Source organism: Pieris napi, chromosome 18 (assembly GCF_905475465.1).
Source record: "Pieris napi chromosome 18, ilPieNapi1.2, whole genome shotgun sequence".
NCBI classification, from domain to species: domain Eukaryota; kingdom Metazoa; phylum Arthropoda; class Insecta; order Lepidoptera; family Pieridae; genus Pieris; species Pieris napi.
The window spans coordinates 9,038,754-9,051,115 of record NC_062251.1 but is presented as its reverse complement, the minus strand read 5'-3'; the positions used below and the strand labels follow the sequence as shown (position 1 = coordinate 9,051,115).

The following is a 12,362-nucleotide window of genomic DNA, read 5'->3' as shown; positions in this document are numbered from 1 at the left end:
GTTAAATGATCTATTAAAGGTAGGACCGAGCATACATAGTCTTTTTTCTATTTTAGTACGAGCGAGGCAACATAAATACTTACTTACGGCTGATATAGAAAAAATGTATAGGCAAGTAAATGTTAAAGAAGGTGACAAAAATTTTCAGCTGATACTTTGGAGACCGAATGAATATCAGCCTATACAAACATTAGCTTTAAATACTCTGACATATGGAACAGCATGTGCAAGCTACCTTAGTACACGATGCTTATGGCAAATAGGTCAAGAGCAAGACGATGAACTCATAAAGGTCATCATCCAAAGGGATTTTCTTGTAGATGATTTGTTGACTGGAGCTGATGATCCAGAAACATTGATTTATATACAAAAGGCTGTATCATGTGCTTTAAAGTCAGGATGTTTTAATTTACGAAAATATAAAACTAATTTTCCGTCAATTTTTACAAAATTTGAAATAAACAAACAAGATAATTTAATATTGAGTGAATCCTCTAGTACTTTGGGTTTAGGTTGGACTCCTTCTACTGACACTTTTCATATACCAGTAAAAGAAAGTATATATATAACTGGACCACCAATCACAAAACGATTTATTATGTCAAATGCTTTTAAAATATTTGACCCGTTAGGAGTATTAAGTCCAGTTATTATTATTCCTAAGATAATGTTGCAACGTCTATGGCAACAAAAGATTGGCTGGGATGAGCCTGTTAGTCAGAAGATAAAAGATGAATGGATAAATTTTGTAGATAATTTAAAGTATTTAAAACAATTGAATATTCCGAGATTAGTATTGGGGAATTCACCTCAGATCATAGAATTACATTCTTTTAGTGACGCATCGCAAATTGCTTATGGTGCAAGTATTTATGTGAGAACAATTAGCAGCAACAATCTTGTCACTGTTCGATTATTATGCAGTAAATCAAAGGTAGCTCCTCTAAAGCCTACTACTATCCCAAGGCTAGAATTATGTGCGGCGCTACTTGCCGGAAAACTCACAAAATCGGTGTTAGAGTCAATTAGGTTTACACCTACGCGGATAGTACATTGGTGCGATTCCAGTGTTGTGTTATGCTGGATAAAAGGGGATATAGGTAGATTGAAAACATTTGTAGCCAACCGCATTAGTGAAATAAAAGAAATAACTTCTTCTTCAGCATGGCGATACGTGCCATCGGAATTTAATCCTGCTGATCTTATATCAAGGGGAATTCAAGCTAAGAATATTTTGAATATGAACTTGTGGTGGTTAGGCCCTAGTTTTTTGCATGAAGACGAGGCTAAATGGCCTGTTTTAAAATCTTTTGATTTAAATAGTTTACCTGAAATTAAGGTTAATTCGGCTGTAATAAATGAATCATTTATTGATTTTAATAGGTACTCCTCACTGACTCGATTACAAAGAACAGTTTCATATGTGCTTCGATTCATATTTAATATAAAAAATAAAACTAATAAACGCCTAGGTGCGCTATCAACTAGCGAATTGAGTAACGCCATGAACAAGTTATATGAGTGGGCCCAAAGGCAATCATTTCCAATTGAATATGATTTATTAATCAAGGGTAAACAGTTGAATAGCAAAAGCAAAATTTTATCTTTATCTCCATTTCTTGATGAAAATATAATACGAGTTGGCGGGCGTTTAGATGCATCAAATTATTACTCTTATGAAAGAAAGCATCCAATCATATTACATAGTAACAACCGCCTTACTCAATTATATTTTGAGCGAGAGCATTTAAAGCATATGCATGCTGGTCCTTTATTGCTACTTGCAGCTGTGAGAGAGGTTGTCTGGCCAGTTAACGGGCGTCGTCTTGCTCAACGGGTAGTTAATAGATGCGTTATTTGCAGGCGTATGCGTGGGCAAACTCTTCAACCTAAAATGGGAAATCTTCCAGAACAGCGGATTGCCCCAGATTACCCTTTTTTAGCTGTAGGAGTTGACTACGCAGGTCCATTTCTTATCTTGAATCGCAAAGGACGAGGAAGCCGCTTAATTAAATGCTATTTGTGTATATTTGTTTGCTTGCGTTTCAAATGTATACATTTAGAAGCTGTTAGTGACTTAACTAAAGAAGCATATATAATGGCACTTCGCCGTTTCATTGCTCGTCGAGGACGACCAACGGAAATATTTTCTGATAACGGTACCAATTTTGTAGCTGCAGCGCGAGAATTAGGTTCATTTATCAAACAAAATAAAGATTCTCTGTTTGACTTTGCAAGTCAACAATCAATTAAATTTAATTTCATTCCGGCATATACTCCTCATTTCGGTGGTATTTGGGAAAGTGGGGTAAAATCTGCTAAGCACCATATACGGCGTGTTATGGGAAACTGTCATCTTACTTTTGAGGAAATATCAACTTTATTTGCACAAGTAGAAGCAATCCTAAACAGCCGTCCCTTGTGTCCCTTGTCATCTTCTCCCGATGACCTTCTTACCCTTTCCCCAGGACACTTTCTTATTGGTCGACCATTAACTTCGCTGCCTTCTAAAGGTCTTGATGAATTCAAATTTAGTCACTTACAAAGGTACCAGAGAATTGAGCAATTAAGACAGCACTTTTGGAGACGATGGCAAAAGGAGTATGTGGTGGAATTGCAACAGCGCACTAAATGGAGAGAGAACTCTGCCAATCTTAATATTGGGGACCTAGTGCTGATAGCCGAGGACAATACTGCCCCTCTCTGCTGGAAGTTGGGTCGAGTGCAGCGGCTGATAAATGGATTAGATGGAGTGGCCAGAGTGGCAGAAATTAAAACCAGCAGCGGCTGCATTACACGTTCGTTGGTCCGGCTGTGCAAGTTGCCGGTACAAGAAGATTAAATGAAGAATGTTGAAAGAGTTTCAACGGCCGGGAGTATGTTGCGACATTGCGCAATGTTTATATCAGGCGCATTTTTGCATTATAATAATTGTAAGGTGGGGCGACGTGCGCCATCACTTCTCTTTGTACTCGACTAGCGAAAGGTCATATTAAACAAGTTTGTACAAGAAGTCTTAAAGAGTTTCATTTACCGGCCCAGTCATTCCCTAAAGAATGAACATAGAGGAAAAGCAGCGTCTGCCACAATAACTGATTGGTTCGGTAAATTAAGACTATTATTTTCCAAGGCTTGTGCTAAATTTGATTGTTGAAAAACACCTCCATCAGAAGCTCTACCATTAGTCCCAACATTAACGTACGAAAAACAGTAGTCATCATCTACTAATGCCATAAGTATAATACTATGGGCGCCCTTGTAATTATAGTAGTCGGAAGTATCATCAGGAGCGAGTATATTTATATGTTTGCCGTCCATCGCTCCAACACAACCTGGAAAGTTTCATTTGGTTCTAAATCCATGTTCAATGCGTTTCCAATCTTCATGATGAGGAATCTGAAAAAAAATCTTCATTAATATGAAACTTATAAACTTAACGGACAATTCGTTTTATTACAGATACAGAATGCAGAAGATACATCGCAGGATTCACAACCTGATGTTTCATATCCTAACTCATCAACGCCGCAGTCGGTGACTCTGTCGTCACCCTCCCCGAGTGCAACAGTTGATAATAGACCACAATCACGTTCATCTAATAGCTCATCAACACGAAGCAGAAAAAGAAGATTACAAGAAGAACCGATAAGCTACGCACTCGATCGTTTGGAAAATATTAGTGCTGCTATTAATGCAAATAACAATGAGTATGATGAATTTCATTATTTTGCTCAAAATGTTGCAGCGCAATTGCGAACCCTACCATTGTACGAGGCATTAGACATACAAAATGAGATCCAATTAATTCTGACTGCAGCAAGACGTCGACACCATTACCAAAATACACAAACGATAACGTTCATACCTCCTACTGGAAATACACAAACAATGATTTCCACACCCCCTACTATAGACACAAATAAATTCACTTACGTACTTCCTACAACAAATGCACAAACAAAGACTTCCAGACCTCTTACTACAAACACACCAACAATGACTTACACACCTCCTACTACAAATACACAAACAATGATTTACACACCTCCTACTACAAATACACTAACAATGACTTACACACCTCCTACTACAAATACACTAACAATGACTTACACACCTCCTACTACAAATACACAAACAATGATTTACACACCTCCTACTACAAATACACTAACAATGATTTACACACCTCCTACTACAAATACACTAACAATGACTTACACACCTCCTACTACAAACACACAAACAATGACTTACACACCTCCTTCGACAAACACACAATCAATGACTTACTTACCATCTACTGAAAACACAAATACCATCACTTACACACTTCCTGACGCATCATCGGAACAAGCTTCTACCGTCCACGAACAAGATTTGTTGACCAAAGCATGGGAAATGTGTTAAAACTAAGATATGTTATACTAAATTTTCAAAAATAAATACTTGATTTTAACTAATGATTATTAGTTTACTTTGCTTACCCGCATACAATCCTTCAGAGCATTGTATATTGCATTACACACTTCAGGTAGAAATAAAGCTATAGTAGATCTTGCAACTCTGTGAAGGGCTCCTAATGTGTATAACGAATCTCCAGTTGCTAGATACCTCAAAGTTACTTCCAATTTCACTTTTGGTGGAATAGCATTTCGCATGTGTGTATCTTGTTTCTTTATAGCACTTTCAATTTTAGATAGTAACTCGTCAAACTGGTGCGGTAACATGCGTAAATGGTTTTTGTAACCATCAAGATCTTCTTCTCGCATTTCTACTAGCAATCGATTACTTGCTCCAAGCATTTCTCTTCTACTTAGCCAATCACGAACCCAAATCGTCCTGTTCCTTCTCTTTTTCTTTCTTGTCAAAAGTTTTTGTACACATTGTATGCCAATCAACAAAATTATTTTATTCAATTCTATTGATAGGGCCACTTGTTTTTCCATTTTTTTCACTTTTGCATGGAATTCTATTGTAGCATTGTATTTGTGGCGTCCTCGTCGTCATTGGTAGCTGAAATAAAAACATCAATAAAATTACCGTGTCTATTGTTCTCCGCGGCTGGCGGGGGCGAGGCGTACGCGCATTCCACAGCGCGCTCCTTCAACCAGTACGGCCCACGATTTCTTAAGCGACACACGTACAACTCGCTGCCGACGCCGCGGTTTATTTTTACGAAAAATATATACATCGTTGAGATCACACAAGTTTTATTATTTATATAGTGGTTATACGACAACGCGAACACTATACTGGTGACCCCGACGTGATAAGAGTAAGAAAAACTACACGCCACGCGGTCTTAGCACTTTTTCACGTTTGCCATGCAAGACGAAAACAACCAGTACGGCCCACGATTTCTTAAGCGACACACGTACAACTCGCTGCCGACGCCGCGGTTTATTTTTACGAAAAATATATACATCGTTGAGATCACACAAGTTTTATTATTTATATAGTGGTTATACAACAACGCGAACACTATACTGGTGACCCCGACGTGATAAGAGTAAGAAAAACTACACGCCACGCGGTCTTAGCACTTTTTCACGTTTGCCATGCAAGACGAAAACGGAGGGGACACGGACAAAATGGAAAAGGGTGCACATGAAGTTTTCAAGGTTGGAATTAAAATACCACCATTTTTACGAAATCGACCTGCACTCTGGTTTGCTCAATTGGAAGGCCAATTTTGTTTAGCGGAAATAACGTCAGACACGACTAAATTTTATAACGCGACTAGCCAACTGGACCCACAGTTCGCTATTGAAGTTGCGGATATTATAGAAAGTCCTCCCAAAGACAACAAATACCAACCCTCAAAGCGGAGCTAATAAGGCGATTAAGTAAACCGCGCGAAGAAGGAATCAGGCAATTTTTAGACAATCAAGAACTCGGCACTAGAAAGCCTTCACAATTTCTTCGTCACCTACAACATTTGGCCGGACCACAGGTACCAGACGAATTTATTAGATCAACATGGCACAATAGGTTACCCAATAACATTCAACCTATCATTGCATCGCATATGGATATGCCGCTAGAGAAACTTTCAGAGTTGGCTGACAAAATTATAGCCATCGCAGCCCCAACCCCACCAAATGTTTACGCCGCTACATCGTCCTCAGCTAACCAACATTCTGGAAATCCTCCAGACCACTACCTCACCGCCTTAGAAAGCTTGGCCAGGCAAGTTAACGAATTAATGCAAATTGTTTATGCATTTTCAATTATTATATTTACTATGTAGGTGAAGATACGATTAGTTTGTTTATTTCTTTATATTTAAAAAACCAGAAAAAATCAAGTATTATTATTTTATTTTTCCTTGTTTTGTCTCTAACCCATCGTTATTATACTTCATCCGCTTAAGTATTTAACTAATTTGTAAACCTTTACTTAAACACCTATAGGTACATTGACCTAACCTTTTTATCGCAGTCTCAATCTAACTGCCTTATTGAACGGTCATCTCCGCTCTCGCGAATAACCACTCATTTAACTTGGAATTTCTTATTCCTCCGCGAATAACAAGTCAAGAAGTCTGTGTTGTCGCGACGGTTTTGTGTTTGAAAGTTGTTTACTGTGAGCTTATCGGGATGTGTTCTCATCCGACGGAATCGCTGCTGCTGCGTCAACCAGCATCCTCTCGGCTAGCCATCTACAATAGTCAGTACTTTTAGTTAATTTTCATTTTTTTATTGTTTAATTTTCGAATTTTGTATTATTTTAACGTCAATAGTCACGCGCCAATTTTATTTCGTTTTTATTTTAAATTAAATTCATTTTAAACTCCATTTCATACATTTTAAACAGGCGATACTTTTAGTTAATTTTCACTTTTAATTGCTCAATTTTCGAATTTTTTATTATTTTAACGTCAATAGTCACGCGCCAATTTTATTTCGTTTTTATTTTAAATTAAATTCATTTTAAACTCCATTTCATACATTTTAAACAGGCGATACTTTTAGTTAATTTTCACTTTTAATTGCTCAATTTTCGAATTTTGTATTATTTTAACGTCAATAGTCACGCGCCAATTTTATTTCGTTTTTATTTTAAACTAAATTCTTTTTAAATTCCATTCCATACATTTTAAACAGGCGATACTTTTAGTTAATTTTCACTTTTAATTGTTCAATTTTCGAATTTTGTATTATTTTAACGTTAATAGTCACGCGCCAATTTTATTTCGTTTTTATTTTAAACTAAATTCTTTTTAAATTCCATTTCATACATTTTAAACAGGCGATACAGTTGTCAATTTATATAGGGTCATTCAGTTTTCAATTTAAGTCATTTTAACCGCCAGCGACTCTTTTTTTTTTTTTTTAATTAAATTAAATTTAAATTCTCATCAAAACCCACTGCTAGCTACAGTAAAAAAACTACACACACGTTCGTCCGGAGCCAAAAGGTTTAATTTCAATTAGAAACGCCGTAAATTTTTCACCCGAATTGTTCATATCAGTAAATTTGTTTATCCGCTTAGAAAGGAATTGCCGCCTTTCAGGTAAAATCGCGCGTTAAAGAGTTTAGTTTATTTTCTTTAGAAACGCCGTAAATTTTTCACCCGAATTGTTCATATCAGTAAATTTGTTTATCCGCTTAGGGCGCTTTTAGTGTCACGCGGATTTGCTCACGCACGCGGGATTGGACCGCATGCGTAGCATCCGCAAAGAACAATTTCATATAGGTATCTATTGTAAAGCGTGATAAACGCACGCGGGACGCGGGGCGCTGTGCGGGGCGTCACCCCGGTGCGGGGTATCCGCATGCGTAAGCGCTGCCTACAACTTCAGTGCCCATTTTAGAGTCGAGCGGGGCGCACGCGCCGTATTGTACTACCGAAATGAAAATCGATACAGAACGAGTAATCATTGAAGTTCATCTGCGGCCCGTTTTGTGGGATAAACGCAATGAATTATACAAAAACAGGGACGCGAGGGAGGCTGCATGGAGAGATATTTTGAAGGAATTGGCACCTAACTACGAAAATTTGAGCGAAGAGGAAAGAAAAGAGGCGGGTATGTGTTTGGTTCATTATTTTATTTATACAAGCATCATTACTTTATTAATATAAGCATAATTATTTAATTCACAAATAACATCAAAAACCTTCTAAAACCTTTTGAGTTTAGTTAATTAATTATATATCGGTGTTGCCAGGAGACTTTTCCTTCATTGATAAAGTAATCTGCAAATATATCTCTGATATTACTTGCCGACGTATTACTACTTTCAGTCTGCTGCCTGGGTAGTGGTCCCGTAAAACCATTTGTGACAAATGTATGGCTGACCTTGTAGCCATCCCGTTTCCTTATGAAATTGTGAAGTACACATGCCGTCTTGACTATTAATTGTGCTAGATCTAACTTGACATTCATGGATCTGTGAAATATTCTAAATTTATTTGACATAATTCCAAAAGTGCATTCTATGTACCTTCTAGCTCTGGACAGACGGTAATTAAATATTTTCTTTTTGTAAGGTAAATTATCACGAGCATAAGGCCGCATCACATGTGATGATAAACCAAATGCCTCGTCTCCCACTATCACGAACGGCAACTTTGCTCTTACACTAGATGGATAAGCTACTTCGGGGCAAATAATAGGCAACTCTTGCGGGTCAGGGATACCCAACGTGTTACTTTCCAGTTTCGTATACAATTGACTCCTTCTAAAGATGGTTGAATCGGCGTTGCTTCCACTGGTACCGACATTAATATATGTAAAATTATAATCAGCATCACACATTGCGAGGAGCACTACAGAATAATATTTCTTATAATTAAAATATAGTGATCCACTGTGCGGCGGCCGAATCACTCTTATATGTTTTCCATCAATTGCACCCAAGCAATTAGGAAAATTTGTATATGTGAGAAATCCCTCTGCGATTTCTTTCCATTTGATCCCATTAAGCTGTGGAATACATTCAGACTTTAGTTCAATCCATATTATGTAACAAACTTGTCTTACTATTTCGCTAATTGTTGCAATTCCAATCACATAGGAATAGTGTAGATCAGTGAATGTATTACCAGTTGCCAAATATCTGAAAACAAAAACAATATATTAATAATATGATAACATAATATATTAATAATGCTGACATCAGACATAAGAAAGCATGCACCGCTCGAATTTTACTTCAGAAGAAAAATAAATACCCTTAAGGTGAAAGGGCACGGAAGTAGCTAGCGCTAGAAGTTTTTAATTCGTTTTAACTACAGTACTATAGCTACGTTAGATTTCTATGATTTGCCGAAAATTTTATCATAGGGGGGTATTTATGCAGTTATGATTTCATATGAAAAGTTCGAAGTATAGTTATGTATCTCATATCTGCTAAAAGTGGCCACTTTTAGCAGATTTGAGACACATAACTATGCTGTAAATATTTTATAAGAAATCTTCTCTGTATAAATTAACCCCTATGGTAAAATTTCCGGCAAATGAAAGGAATCTAATAAATATATATAATATAATATAATGAAATATCGTTTATTTCAGGCAATATTTACATTACAAGATGTTCTCCTTCATGAAGGTTGACAGATGCAAATAAAGCAAATTTTTGTTAAAACAAATTAAAAACTTACAGCGCTAGTGACTTCCGGAAGTTTTCACCTTAATTTTGATGATGGCAAATTTTACTGTAACAAATAAACAAATTGCCCGATTCAATCCGGTGTTTTTCCAAAAATCCTTAAATGAAGTTCTAATTATTTTTGTAAAAAATGAATTATTTCGTCGATGTCTGCGCCGCGCCGCCCCGGCCGCGCCGTCTGCGTCTAGTATAAGATTCACTTTGCGCTATCGTTCGCGGCGAAATTGACCGCCGTTTGCGTTGCGCCTAAGGGTACTTTTCCTTCAACTGCGGCCTTATTTTTCCACTCTGTATAGGTATATATATATTGCTTGATTTATCTAATGCTTCATGAGACAGTGTAAAGTTGACAACATGTGTGAATTAAGGAGGGCCTTTAATCGAATGCAGTTAAATTTCCAACTAATATCAGATTTGTACACACGGCCACAGATCAAGCTTCCCAAAACCAGTATAAACAGGACTCATGCGTTGTTTATTATCGTAGACGACTCGGCGCCCGGCGAGGCCCTAGCAAGTTCCGTTTATTGGTACTGGTTTTGGGTAACTTGATCTGAAACTGTGTGTACTTTTGCCACTTACTTATTATATTTTGTCATTTCAGACAAGAAAATACAACAACGCTGGCGAACAGCAAGGGACACTTACCAGAAAGACAAGATATCTGAAAAAATCAGCCATCCGGCTCTGGGAGTAAGAAGAAGAAGAAGAAATATTCTTACTATGACATTTTGACTTTCTTAGACAGTACAACGGAAACTGCTGGAGAAGAGTCACTCTGTGAAGAAATGTCTGAACAAAGTAATTTAGAAACACCTAATGAGTCCACGCAACCAGATACTTCACGTCAAGAAAGTTCTCACTCAACATCAAAACAAAAACAAGTAAAATCTAAAAAGCAAGCACCATCTGAATTTGAGACACAGTTATTAGAATGCTTAAAGTCTAATCAACTGGAGCTAGAAAGTGAGGATTTGGCTTTCTTTCAGTCTCTGCAGCCTTCATTAAAAAGATTCACTAGATATCAAAAACTAATGTTCAGAACAAAAGTGTTAAATATAGTTATGGAAATGGAAAGTCAAACACAACCTGCATACTACAGTCCCATACCTACAACAAGTTCTAGTGCTTTTACTGAGCTTGACAGTTTGTCACCGATAAATTGTCACCAAACCAATAGTATAATCCAGGATACTTCGAGTCTTAACGACAATGCTATTAGTTCTGCTGCAGTGAATGACAATGAAACTCTTATTTCGACTGAAAGCGGCCTGTTTAATATCACGTCTTATGACGTAATTTATACCCCAGCAACAACATCATCTACAGGCGAAAGTAATGTCAACGCTCAGGATACAAATTTACAAAGAAATGAATGATGTAAAATTTGATTTTTTAATTTATGAATAAAACTCTTTTTATTAAAATGAGTACGATTAACTTTTTTTCTCCAGTTTCTCTCTAATTGTTTGTTTAGTCATATGAGTGCGGTTGTACACACGGCACAGATCAAGTTACTCAAATCCAGTATAAGCGGGACTCCGACGGGTTACCTAAGTATGATAATACGCAAGGCGCGAGTTCCATTTATGCTGGTTTTGGGTAACTTGATCTGTGGCCATGTGTACTTTATCAGATAAAAAAAAGGATTGTGTATGTAGGTTGAACGTACCAATCCCAAACCAATTAAGGACTTTTTTTGACTTTAAATTACTGTCATGTGCAAACCTATAACTTTTATCTATATTATAATAAGTAGCGTGTGATGAAAGGTAGGAATGATTCCACTTTAATGGCGACATTTTATGAGTGAAATAATCTTATTTAATGAAATTTCAACATGAAATTGAATGAAATTATGAACAATGAAATTTCAGAGTACATGACAAAATTTTTTTTTTGCACATGTAAATTTACACATGACAGTAATTTGAAGTCAAAAAACGTTTATCCTACCTGTTCAAATCCCTTTCCACTAAATCATAGCAGGAAATTAAATATTTAAAATTTAAAACTTACCTTAATGTAATAGCGAGCCTCTCAATCGGTTGTATTGTAATCCTTCGTAAACTGCTTTTTTGTAGCTTATTCTCAATTTTACACAACAGTTCATCAAAAGAACGAATGGACATTCGAAAGTAATTTTTAAATTTACGTTCATTATTTTGTAGTTTTCCAAAGCGTGTAACAAACGCCCCAGCAAGAAGCCTATTTTCAAGAAAGGGATCAACATGTACTCTTGTCTTCTTGTTTCGTCGTTTGTAAAGTATGTAAGCGACACATATTCTTCTGACATTGATCATTTTTGAACACGTCTATACCGTTACGCAGCCCGTAGAAAACTGAAACTCATGCTGCGTATGATCCGCAGCGTGAAATTTTACGCATGCGGTCCAATCCCGCGTGCGTGAGCAAATCCGCGTGACACTAAAAGCGCCCTTACAGGTAATTTGGTATGTAAGTAAAATCTGTTCATCGTTACTGTTTAGTAAACAATTACGGCGTACTGACAACCAAAGACTATATAATATATTAATATCTTGGTTGATGAATAAGAATAATTTATTAGTTTTAAACATAGTATAAAATTGGTGTTACAATATCAACAGAGTTCGCATGTTTAGCTAAAATAATAGCATGTAAATCACAGATATAGATGTACATAGTTAACGCAAGTATCACGATTTGTATTGAAACCAAGCGTGCCGACTTTTTAATACCTATTGTGACGTCACAGCCGA

The 12,362-nt window shown here is 36.7% G+C and overlaps 2 protein-coding genes and 1 pseudogene across 4 annotated transcripts; 2 read left to right on the top strand and 1 right to left on the bottom strand.

Moving 5' to 3' along the window:
• The first annotated feature begins 489 nt into the window (after positions 1-489).
• Positions 490-3,013, top strand: LOC125058763. Its single transcript, XM_047662918.1, has 2 exons — positions 490-656; positions 1,865-3,013. The coding sequence occupies exon 2, from the start codon at positions 1,868-1,870 to the stop codon at positions 2,840-2,842; it is 975 nt and encodes a 324-aa protein (XP_047518874.1). The 5' UTR covers positions 490-656; positions 1,865-1,867; the 3' UTR covers positions 2,843-3,013.
• Positions 3,014-7,616: 4,603 nt separating this feature from the next.
• On the top strand, positions 7,617-11,051 carry LOC125058596 (annotated as a pseudogene).
• On the bottom strand, positions 8,035-12,066 carry LOC125058595 (protein ANTAGONIST OF LIKE HETEROCHROMATIN PROTEIN 1-like). 3 transcript variants are annotated; one of them, XR_007118449.1, is made up of 3 exons: positions 11,641-12,066; positions 9,614-9,667; positions 8,035-9,066 (listed from the first exon to the last, which is right to left on the bottom strand). XR_007118449.1 is itself a non-coding variant. In XM_047662701.1 (2 exons), the coding sequence occupies exons 1-2, from the start codon at positions 11,922-11,924 to the stop codon at positions 8,148-8,150; spliced, it is 1,203 nt and encodes a 400-aa protein (XP_047518657.1). In that variant the 5' UTR covers positions 11,925-12,066; the 3' UTR covers positions 8,035-8,147. The 3 variants fall into 3 exon arrangements, 1 of the variants encoding a protein (XP_047518657.1); XR_007118448.1 differs by lacking the exon at positions 11,641-12,066 and having other exon boundaries at positions 9,614-9,846; XM_047662701.1 differs by lacking the exon at positions 9,614-9,667.
• Between the last annotated feature and the right edge of the window lie 296 nt (positions 12,067-12,362).

Bases quoted from the DNA above. Each gene is read 5' to 3' on its own strand.
- LOC125058763 (XM_047662918.1), top strand. From the start codon at position 1,868: ATGCGTGGGCAAACTCTTCAACCTAAAATGGGAAATCTTCCAGAACAG.
- LOC125058595 (XM_047662701.1), bottom strand. From the start codon at position 11,924: ATGATCAATGTCAGAAGAATATGTGTCGCTTACATACTTTACAAACGA. The intron at 9,067-11,640 runs GTAAGTTTTAAA...TTTTGTTTTCAG, and splicing joins AGGCTCGCTATTACATTAAG to ATATTTGGCAACTGGTAATA.